General features: G+C 31.8%; 1 protein-coding gene across 1 annotated transcript; it reads right to left on the bottom strand.

Moving 5' to 3' along the window:
- Positions 1–2,473: 2,473 nt before the first annotated feature.
- Positions 2,474–11,807, bottom strand: LOC113514415 (uncharacterized). Its single transcript, XM_026898499.3, has 3 exons — positions 11,392–11,807; positions 5,531–5,808; positions 2,474–3,621 (listed from the first exon to the last, which is right to left on the bottom strand). The coding sequence occupies exons 1-3, from the start codon at positions 11,776–11,778 to the stop codon at positions 3,573–3,575; spliced, it is 714 nt and encodes a 237-aa protein (XP_026754300.1). The 5' UTR covers positions 11,779–11,807; the 3' UTR covers positions 2,474–3,572.
- Between the last annotated feature and the right edge of the window lie 956 nt (positions 11,808–12,763).

The raw sequence follows: 12,763 nt of genomic DNA, 5'->3' as shown, positions 1-12,763 counted from the left end.
TTGAGCGACGATTGACAATTCGTAAATGATCTGAATGCTGCATATGCCAAGTTCCAAGCTATATCATTAACAGTTTGTAATTAATTACTGATGACTAAAATGTTATGCAAAGGTATATAATGTGATAGTACAGGGTCATATACTCTGTTATGTCTATGGTACTGCTCATGTCTATAGGCGACGGTTACCACTTTCCATCAGGTGGGCCGTCAGCTTGTTTGCCATTCTAAATAAAAATATTATAATTGTATAAGTAGTGTTCAATGAAAAACTAAAGTAATGATAATGGTGATGAATAGGTATCTTACGTCACAAATCATATTATTTACGTATCACATGGCCGCAAATAATATTTATTTATTTACTTATTTATTGCAACTATGTCATTACAGGTTCTAACCTAATGTATACATACATATATGTGTATAAATATTTTATATGTGCAAAACAATGTTTACATTAAAATTATAGGCTATTTATTTAGCTTTTATAAGTAAAAGGTTAATTTTTATAGAATCATTCAATAGAGTGGATGACAAACATAAAATCTCTTAAATAAACACTAAGTCATGATATTTTCACATTTCATTTCCGTTTCTATTAAATTAATATTCTCAAATAAACACTATTTATTTGAGAATAAAAAATACCGAGTATGTTTATTTTTTATCTATTTAGTTCGATATTGTTTTATTAGTTTTCCAGTACTTTTTTGCTCTTGTACATATATATATATATATATATATATATATATATATATATATATATATATATATATATATATATATATATATATATATATATATATATAGCAAAGTTGAAGAACAAGCAGGAGCTCTTTGTTGAAATCTATATGTCGTTTATTTATTGATACAAATTATTTTGCTCAAACATGTAAAACAGACATGTCATTTTAAATCAATATAGGTTTATATTAACATCATATTAGTCGTTAACTGTCCACTAATGAACCTTCCCTATACGAAAGGCTTTGTTAGTAGTTGCCAATCGTGGCAGTGTTGGCAGGTTGGCAACTGTAGTTAGGCTTTGGTGATGTTTTAAAAGGGACGCTGCTGACAACCCCTCGATCATTAAATTACCTCAGTCGCCTCATACGACACCCACGAGAAATATAATAATAATTATTGAAATAAAAAAGACATGTAACAATTATGCATTTGTCCCCAAGACTTCACACTAAGGAAAGGAGGGGATAGTCCATTCTATGCCGGGACCACACGGTATAGAATACTAAAGTTTATATTATATTCTGTGCTTATAATTATTTGAAAAGTTATTAAAGTGTGTCAAAAATGTGTGGCATAATTTTGACAGAGTACTTGCACTGCATTATACATGAGCCAATAAGCGTATGCGACTGCAACCATTGTTCGCGCCATAACAGTGGCTGAAAACAGTTCATTAGGTAAGTGTGCAAAATTATTTGCATTTACAGCGAAAGTTAATAACATTTTGGAATATTAATTAAATTTTACTTGTGTTATTGTCACATAGCCCGAAGAACCGATAACTGATGGGGAGGAAAGGTTCTTGAGTGGCATACCTTCGTATGGTAAAAAGCAGTGTCGGAAGATCTCCCATTAGATGAAGTGACGACCTCAAATACCTTTATAGGAAATCAGTGGATTCAGGTGGCTTGTGATTATTCCTCATAGCAATCTATGGGGAAAAACTATATTTAGCAGTGGACAAGTAACGGCTGATATAATGATCATGATTATGATGATGTGTAATTTTGCCATTAATATATGGTGAAAGATGTCTGTTTAAATTAAGCATTTGTCATACAAATATTTCTATTTCAATAAAATACAAACCTGATATTTATTGTCACAGTGAGACTTTGTACAAAATCATCAGCTTCGGTACTATTGTCCCACTCGTGTTGCTACCACAATGTAGATATGTGGTCGTGTTTCAATTCGAGAGGTGGATGGGGTATGGTAGTGTATGCGTACCAGAAACGAGAATTGTTGGATATTGTGGATTTTAATAGTATATCAACTACTTACGTTGTGTAGTACCAACGCTTGTAAGTTGGTACTATTCTTTAGTAATACAAGTATCCATGTGCATCTGTATCGGTTCCTTTAGTAATACAAGTTCGGGCAGGCCTTATGGTTGACTGCCACTTTCCTTAGATAGAAACGAGATGTTTCATTTTATAAAAGTAACTTCAAGGAAGAGATCGTTATTTCATATTTGAAATTTTATAGGAGATCACCCTACATTACTTTTCTTTGCTCTATGTCCTTTCCTACTTGTGGATTAAAGTAACAGAAAAAATTTAAATGAATAAAAACAATTTCTAGTAACCAACAGTTTATTAACGTTTGATTATATTTTAAGTGAAATAATCTGACAAAAAAAAAGAATAATTAACAACGGAAAATATAACAATAGAATATATACATATTAATTTATTTACATCGTTACGAGAATTTAATTAAATAAAATGATAAATAAATATGAGATCGATAAGTTAACAACTTAATAAAAATAATTATAATAATATTTGGTTATTCAACGCCTTCGATATAAAACGATAATATATTATATAAATGCAATATTTTATTTACATATGTACAAGATATTATAAATGTGTTTTATTTGCATACATACACACATACAACCTCCATTTATATATATTTTAATTAAATGTATACTTTGTATTATTTTATATTTATAAACATATTTTTTTCTGTAATGTAAATAGATATATAAATTCAAAAAATATATAAATAAAATTAGTATGATCCCCAAATATAATAAAATATAACCTTAAATATAAATCCCATTTTGTACACATCATATTTAAATAAATAAAAATATATTCGATATATTTTTATAAACAATATTTTTTGTTTAAATATAAAAAAAATACATATAATAATTGAAAAAAATATTTGTAATATCAAAATTAAATAATAAATTTCTATTAAAATATAATGAGTCGCATAAGTATATATTTTATGTGTAGTATATAATGTAAATAAATTAAAGCAAATTCCAAAGGCTCATTGTACACACTTATTTTATATACTGCTGGTATAATTAATAAATTAGATTAAATAATAATTTACATTGCGAAGCGTCCATTTCCGTATTTAAGAGTATTGAGGTATTTACTAAAATGCTTAGAGTAATACAGTTCATATACTCTAACTCATCTAGCTTACATACAAATCGTTAGTCCATACATTTATGCCATTGTCGTTCTTTATCTCTAACCCACTACGATTGATCAGAAATCTGACAAATCCGTAATACTGAGAGTTCAAAAGTCTGATCTCAATAAATATTAATAAATTATATAAAAAAAATCAAATCTGACACACCATAACTATATCTGGATTTCGAATAATTATCAAACATGCATTTAAAATTTCTAGAGCAATGTCTTAAGACAAAACTTTACTTAGTAACCGGAGGGCACGTTACCATTTATAAATAATTATATTATATTATACGTCTTGATATGTAGTTAGGTGAAACTTAATGGTTGTTCCTTAACATTCAAATAGTTAACGTATTTCGGTGGGTTTGTTAATCTAGTGAGCGTATGCTTTGTACGCCAAGTCTTGAGCCTTCTCGAGTGATCTGTAAATAATATAAAAATATTATTAATTCATTTATTCTTTTGAGACTTTAAGGGTGAATATTTATTATATTATTCATGTTTTGGCTACTAAACTAATTCATTTATAAAGCTATAATAAAAATAAAAAAATTATAAAAAAAAGTAAACTCATAATAGATTTGATGCCAGCGATGTTGCAATGACAGAAAAAAAATGTAAAAATTTAAATGTAATTAATATTATATTTAAATTCTGCATAATCTTTACTAATATTATAAATATGAAAGTGAATTTAATAGTTATTTTTAGTACCTTAACCAATTTCTATAAAATTGTGTATACATGTAATATATGGGACGTTCTCCGTCCCATATACAGTACATGTATGGATATAGACGATTTTTATCCTGGACAGTCGATGTTACGAGGCTAAGATAGTTATGTATTATGATACAATAACCTTGACTTTTATATAAAATTAAGTAATAATTAATTAAATCATAAATATATGGAGGTCAAAATCATTATTGAATTTCTAGAATTCTTTATTATAAGTAAGATGTTTATCGTAGAGTGAATAGTCTTTTTGAAAAAGTTTCTTTGTACAGATTTAATAGGATTGAGCCTAGGATAGAAATTGTTATTCGTATTTGAAACATGAAATAAGCTAATGGCCCTCAACCTTTTGCGTTCCACAATTTCTCTTTCCCGACAAATTTCTCTGTAATAAATTAATAGAGATTAAAGTAATTAGCAGGAACCGCGACGAACTAATCGCTCAACACAATTTTTGCTGCATTTAGTTGTGAAAACGCGATTAAAGAATATCTATCATCGGTCTATAAGGCAATGTCTCTTGAGGCATATTCCTTTAGGTAGAAAAACTTATAGGGTAAAAATTCTTACTACTCTTTTTCAAACCCGGGAAAAAAGGTGATTAACAAAGCGGAACATAATGCAACAGTAAAATAGGTAAAATATTCGAAATAATTCATATTAAATCATCGGCCAGCTTAGTGATCATCATCATCATCATACAGCCATTATCTGTCCACTGCTAAATATAGGCATCCCCCATAGATTGCCCATATGAAACGGTCCTGAGCCACCTGTATCCACTGACTTCCTACAATGCAATTCAATTCAATTCAATCATTTATTGCTATTTCATGTTGTAACAATATAGGTCTTAAGTTATTAAAAGTAAAGAATCAACATGAACCCTGGAAGGGCGCAGCAATCACATTAATAAACATTTCATAAAGTACATAACAAAATTTTTACATTATATATATGTATCGTCGATTAACATAAAATAAATAAAACATTATTACATTGAAACAAATAGGTACAAATACAATTAAATTTTCTCATTGAAAAATTCCTGTAGTGTATAATAACTTTTTGTAATTAAATATTTTTTTAGAGCTATTTTAAACTTTTTAGAATCATCCTCACCTTTTAAGTTCATTGGTATTTTATCGTAAATTTTTATTGACATTGCGTAAAGGCTCGAATGGAATAATTGTAGCTTCGAGAATGGTCTTGCTAATCTACATTGCGGTCGCAGTGTCTAAGTGCGGGTATATTGTGGAAATAGGTGCATATTGGAAAATAGGTGGATATTGTTTAAATAGGTGCATATAGGAAATAGGTGCTGGTTTTGCCATAACTAAAGTCTTTTTTTTTTTTGTAGAACATAATTTTAATTATATTTAAAAAGTTTTTCATTTATTTTTGAAGAGACCTTAGAAAGTAAGCAGTTCTTGATTCACCTATACGTTTAACGATTTCGAGCGAAGCCGAGCTAGGTCGCTAGTTTTACAATATGTATGTATCTTTGTTGTGATTATGAGAAAACTCTATTCAGCAGTGAATAATAGGTGGGTCGTAATAATAATGCTGGCGAGGTATCATAATTATATTTACCTGCTCCATCCAGCACCTCCATGGCCACCGGACGAGACAACAACTTCGTGCGCCTCCCCACCTCCACTTGGACTGAGGAGTTTCTTCAGCCCGATGATACCTGCCAACACCAGGGCAAGTTTGGACACAATCAATGCCTTGCCAGCAAGCAGAGCTAGAGCCCCAAATGCGAGAGGCACCAGCATACCGCCGATGAGGAGAGGAATCGCCAGGAGTGGTGCGAGTTTCTTCCTCCTTCCACGACCTTCCTCTACGTCTGAGCTGCTAGGGAATTTGACCTGGAATTGAAAATGTTTTATGTATAATAATTATAATAAATATACCAATATTATTACAGTGAGATGCTTTGGGCTTATAGTAAGTTATGATCATGTCATGAAAATATGCCTTTCTATATTTACAAATACATTTTTTTTTAAAAAGTAATTTTACACACATGTTTTCCAACCAACAATCGAAGCACTTCGATTTTTTTATCTAACCAAGATGCTTCTTATATATATTAAAAAAATGTGTATATGAATTTAGACCGTGAATTCTATTCAACAAGAAGTTTTTTGATTCTTAAATAAAAACGGAAGCTTCGTCATCACAATATTAATGTAGGAGTAAGTATTATAGATTTAAAATAGAATAAAATCAGTTGATTAAATATAATTAATCAGACTGAATTGAAATTTTTTTTTTCTTAGTATTATAAATATGAAAGTGATTTTTTATTAATCTTAATACTTTAACCGCTTAGCTATCATTATTAAATTTAGTATATATGCACGTACCATATGGCATGGAGAAGATTATAGGCTAAAGTTGCAATTAAAAATTATTTAATTTTAAATATTAATGATTTCAAAAGATCATTCCGAAAATAAAACCCAGCATAGATTATCTTATAAGAAAAGAAATGTGTTTATCATCGTGAAATGGAGGTTATTAAATTACGGGCTTTTTTACAATACACTAGATAATATGGTAAGCACAAACCATTCGAATAGGAAATATAGTTTAATAGACGGTAATTATAGTTTTAAATAGGAAACGAACGCAACGCAACGAAGCCAGAAAACTCACTAACACAAGCATGCATGTGTTCAGAGTTCGGCATATTTTTTTTATTTTACGTAAGGTATTCATAAAGTACATGTATTCATAAGTACTATGTGTATTAACGGAAATGGAAATATCTCATTTATGCCTACTACTACTATTCGGCATAAATGTGAAAAATCAAAGCAAAATATATTTGAAGGGAGACAGTTTTGCGTTCTGAATTCAAATACAAATTTTCAGGGGGGAAAGGGATTGTTGTTAGTAATGGAGTTTGACAGCCCCATTGCTAGCAATATGCCCTATTAGGTCGACCTCCACGTGGTTCCCCCTGGAAACCATCGTGAACAATTCTTGTTGAATTCGCCACGATGGGCTAACTGACCTACTTCATCTCCTCACCTATCATCCTTCACTGGTGTCCCGTCGGTGTATACCGATAGCGCGGGTGGGGTTATCATTCCCCTATCATCCATTAAAAAAAATACAAATTTTCAATGACTAAAATGTATTTACACAACTCATTCTCTATGTGTGTGTCTCTCTCTATCTCTCTCTCTGTGTGTAGGTATGTATATACGTGTGTGTGTGTGTGTGTGTGTGTGTGTGTGTGTGTGTGTGTGTGTGTGTGTGTGTGTGTGTGTGTGTGTGTGTGCGCGCGCGCGCGCGCGCGCGCTTGTGCTTGGGAGCGTTCACTGTTGATGTTAGTTTTATTACGTTTAAATTTAACATTTAATTAAGCTCTATAAAATTTAGAAAAAAAAAATAGAGAAATTGATCCGAAATTTCAGTTACTTATTAATTTATAATTAATTATATAAGGTGACGGACCTACCACTGTATTTGGGAGGGAAAGGGATTGCTAGTAATAGGTTTTATTGCTAGTAATATTCCCTACCATCTCCACGCGGTTCCCCCAGTAAATCATCGACGTTAATTCTTGTGGAATTGTTCACGATGGGCCAACTGACTTGCTTTCTTCCTCACCTATCATCTAACATACCCCGCCCCATTAAAAAAAAACATAACACCATGAAGATCATCAAACGATTGTTTTGAAACACGACCTAGTCACGTCATATTGAAACGCGTTGGCAATTAAATTACATATTAAGTACACGTATCTGCGTTGTTTCTTCGAGTCCAACACGCATTCACAAGTTTGCACCAATTAACAGAAGAAATTGTTATTACAAATTAAGTAGGCTGGTCTAAGAAAACTGCTTAATAGAGTGTATCGGGGAAAAAAAGTGAAGATGAATTAATTGCATGCAATTATAGAGATGCAACGAGAAAGCAGTCACGGTGCGTCGACGCACGGTATGTAGTGATTTTTTTTCAAATGCACCACGTTATAATACCGGTTTTCTTTTCGGACTACGTATATTGGTGTCCATTGAACTAAAAAATATGTATTCATTCTATATAAGAAAAAAAATATAATATAATATATATATATATATATATATATATATATATATATATATATATATAAGATAATAATATTACAGGAGTCAAGAGTCAGTAAGAATAATAGAAGTTAAAAAGTATTTTTTTTTTATTTAAGCCTGCCCGCCTCTATGTAAGTTTATTTTGACATTGTAAAAAACTGCTAGTAATTTTGTGCACGCATTTCTTGTTGTGTGTCATTTGCTGTATGGTTCCAGCATAGACCCTTTCCTTTACCGTCGGTGTCGTAAGAGGCGACTAAAGGAGGGCGAGGGATGGGCAGCAGCGTCCCTCTTTAACATCTCCAAAGCCAAACTGCAATTATCAATCCACTTGTCAAGCCTGGCAACTACTGGCAAAACTCCCCAAGAGCTAGATTTATGTTAAAGACTGATATCATGATGATGATAATGGTGATTTTCTATTGTGATGGAGGGTCTATTAATGGGTGAGAATGAAATAGTAATCCCGCCTACCCTATTGGTATACTCTAGCGAGGCATCAATAAAAGATGATAGTGAAGTTAAAATTAACTCTGCCCTTGAGGAGTATGTGAGAGAAAAAATAGCAAAAGGAATGGAGAACTTTGAAGGGTCTTAGATATTCTAAAAAGTTCTTAAATGACAATGTTGAAGGATGGGATAAACTTATCTACAGCGGTGGCAGACAACAGGCAAGACTCATTATGGGTGCCTTAACTGGACATATGCTAATAAGCCATATACTACACAAGATGGATCTATCTTCGGACACACTGTGCAGACTGTGCGGGGAGAAATCGGAATCCATGGAACACTTGATGTACAACTGTGATTCGTTAGCGAGCATGCGCATGAGTCTACTGGGAACGGCTTATCCAGAGCCAGGGGACTAGAGATATCTTAAACCGTGGGATATTGTTAAGGTAACACATAGGATCTATGAAATGATGGTATAAGGCATGAGGAAGTACAAAAGATCCCGATGGGTCGACGTGCAACGGCTTAACTGACCCCATATGCGAATATAAGATAAGATGAGAAATTGAAATTAGATCAGTAAGCCCATCATGACGAAGTCAACAATAATAACCACGACGATTTTAAAAGAGCACCGCGTAGAAGTTCACCTGCTAGGTTTATTGCTAACAATGAGGAAGCAGACCTCATTTCTAACAATCCCTTTCCCTCGGTTGTGACAAAATAAGAACGCAACTCTTAATCTGCATCTGCAAAAAGCTAAGATAACAAAGCACAACGTACCAGTATAATAGGGAAAGAAATTATTAGGAATAGGGTTTAACAGCTTCATTACTAGCAATATACCTTATTAGGTTAACTTCCACAGTATCCTTAAAAAGACGTTAATGTAATCTCTAATTGGCAATATATTACTGTTTTTTTTTCACATTTGTGTCAGGAACGCTTGTACGTTTCCATAAATTTATTTCCGTGATTTTATAATAAATTTGATATCCTGTATTCGTTAATGTAATAATAATTACAGTATACCTAATATCGCTTGTTGATAAGTAGTCTTCTTTAAAAGATAACATTTATTCGTTTCCTTACGGAATATTCTCAACTTTCCATTTCTTGAGATTTTTCCGTTTTGTTTCTTCTTTTTTCATTTCTTTTCTTTATTTTTCTCTCCTTTTTATGTCATTAATATTAACTCTATTTTAATACTATTATCTAGAACTACTTTATTATAACACAGGGAGCAAGTAATCACTTTTCTGAAGGTAAGCAACTATCACCATCCATGAGCATTTGCAATACTCATGAAATTGTAGGTTTCCTACCGGCCTTTTAAAGAGGAATATGTTCTTTTCTTGAAGATTACTATGGGGTATCGATTCGGAATATTGATGCTGGAAGTTGATCCCAAAGCGTGATTTTACATAGAAATGGTGCCTGGAATAATATATTTGGGATGGAACTGTAGTAGGTTGTACGTTGATGAAATTATAAAGGAAGGTATCAGTTCGAAAACAACTAAAAACATCTATCGTTCATTATCAACCATAACATTAAATAAAAAACAGATTATCCAAAAGTATTCACCCATATTCATGTATGAATATAAATACGTAACTCATCTAAGCATGATATGAATAATAAATAATCTTGTACATTCTATTGTGACTCGGGTCAATGTAATCATCATTAAGCTTACATCACTATTATTGTTGTTATGTTACATTAAGTAACATAGGAACAAATAGTTTTATTATACATATTGCGCATTTGCTACTTCTCGTTGATCTTGAGAAAAGTTTTAACAATATAATTGAATGTGTCTTTAATTATGTCAACTCTTTTGATTCCTTCTAGTTCTTAATCAAATTTTTCATTTATCAATGAAAATTTTACAATTTCCTTAGATATATTCATCTGTCTCTACCTATCCCATCAAATAATACAAGAGTATAAATTTTGCAGTAGATTCCTATATATGACGGTAAAGACATACAATAAAAGTTTCTTTTTGCAAAATTTCATTCAGATATCTATAATATACAGGTACCAAATAAATAGTCGAATTAAGAAAATGCAGGGTACGTATAAAAATAGCTCTAAAAAATTATTCATATTTTATTCTAAATGTCGTAATAAATATTATTGGTATCTATTACATTGTATTATCATAATAATATTTTATTACAATACGCCGTGTAGTCCCGGCATAGAATGGGCTACTCCTTCCTTTCCCGTGGGTGTCGTAGAAGTCGACTAAGGGAACTTAATGGTTATGACGGATAGACAGCAGCGTTTCTTTTAAAACATCACTAAAGCCTAACTGTGGTTGCCAATCCGCCTGCCAAGCATGGCAACTATTGACAAAACCCCCCCAATAGATAAAGGCCTATATTCAGCAGTAGACTGTAAAGACTGATATCATCATACATAATAATAAAAAAGACTAAATGTAATTTTTGTATTTTTAATGTTACTACAGTAAAGACATTGTAATCATAAATAAATGCTACTACTTTGTCAGATTCGTATTATTATCAGATACTAAGATTTGTTTGAATTTGTTACTCATGTAGATTGATAAGACAAAGTAGAATATTGTTTACTTAATGATTAATGTAACTACTGATATATACTTACAAATTGAACAAGTAATAATAAAATTATAGTTAAAGACAGTACTTAAGTACTGTCTTATTTAAATATAATATTCTTAATATTTAAGAAAAACTCATAACTTACAACAAATGAACACTCAAATGCTTTGCAAAATCAACTCAAATTGAAATATGAATTAATATTGTCACGTTAGAATTAATAATTAATAGAAAAGCAATCGCATGTCACTTTTGTGCTCTTTAAGATTTATTTCATAGACGCTAAGCTATATAAATAGGTTATATTTACCTGGAAAGTATGTGTCCTCATGAATCCAACAATTTTGTCCAATATTAAGTTATCCAGGGACCCTTCATCAAGTCCTCTCGGGACCGCTTCTTCGATTTTCGCTTCTTCAACTTTAGCATCCTTATCTCTAACTACTGTAACTCCACTTAGTAAAGTGAGTTCATCACTTTTAGCTAATCTAGTTAGTGCCTTTGCCAATTTTCTCTTCAAACAATTCGCTATCTCGCTCCCACTGCAGTCTTTGTATGTTTCATATGCAATTTTAAGATCTCCTAATACATTGTCCTCTGAACTTCGGCCTTCGTCTATTGTGTTCTGATTGGTGGATGCTGTTCTTGCAGTTGCTGCTGCAGCCAAGGTGAGGATTAGAAGGTAATGAGGTACCATGTTGGCGGTATGTGCACTTCGTGGCGATATAAGCACTGTCTCTAAATCTAGAACACATGTAGCGTTTATATGTGCTTTGTTTCACGGTACAGTGGTCTTTACTGAGAGGGATGCATCGATGCATTTATGCAGTTGCTTCGTATGCTTGGGGAGAAAAGTTTTATGATTTTGATAAATTGAGTATTTTTTATAAAGTACAATACAAAACAGAACTACCAGATTACAACAGAATTTATCAGAGGGAGACTTTGTACAAAAGTTGATTGCTTGAGCACCTCTGTCCCATTCGTGTTTCAACCGTGAAGCAGTTGTGTTTGCATGGCTGTGTTTCGGTTTGAAGGGTGGGATATGGCGTGAATTTACTGGGTACAGAGGAATAACATCTGAGTCCTCAGGAATGGCAACGCATGGAGGGTATCATGGGCGAAACAGTATACTCTGTTATGTCCATGGTACTGCTCATGTCTATAGGCGACGGTTACCACTTTCCACCAGGTGAGCCGTCAGCTTGTTTGCCATTCTAAATTGTATAAAAAAATAAATAAAAAAGAAACTAAAAATATAATGCTATAAAGCTACGTTTTAATAGACACTTATGATGATGTTGATGATGTTTAGTTTTTCGTAACAATGGGGTTTGTCATTAAGAACTTACTTCAATATTTAATAATATTAAGCAACCTATGACAATTATTTATATCTATATCAATGTATATTTTTTTTCTATTTGCACATATTTTAAAATCAGGTGTACGAGTATATGAAAATTATTCTGCATAGTAAAATAACCTATTTATTTTTACAGATAACTAACATTTAGCCCCGACTTCGTTCATGTGACTAGGATACACTGACTGATCGAACATAAAGTTAAAAAGGGGTATAGGCTATAAATTTCTCTGTGTCACATAGTACGTATATATTAAATTTCATAGTAATTAGTTAGGCTATTAAGGTACTACATTATAATAAAAAAAAGCAAATA

This window comes from Galleria mellonella, unplaced genomic scaffold (genome assembly GCF_026898425.1).
Source record: "Galleria mellonella isolate WM207_F2 unplaced genomic scaffold, CSIRO_AGI_GalMel_v1 utg35, whole genome shotgun sequence".
Taxonomy (NCBI): Eukaryota; Metazoa; Arthropoda; class Insecta; order Lepidoptera; family Pyralidae; genus Galleria; species Galleria mellonella.
The sequence above is the reverse complement of the archived record's forward strand: the minus strand, read 5'-3'. Positions and strand labels throughout refer to the sequence as shown.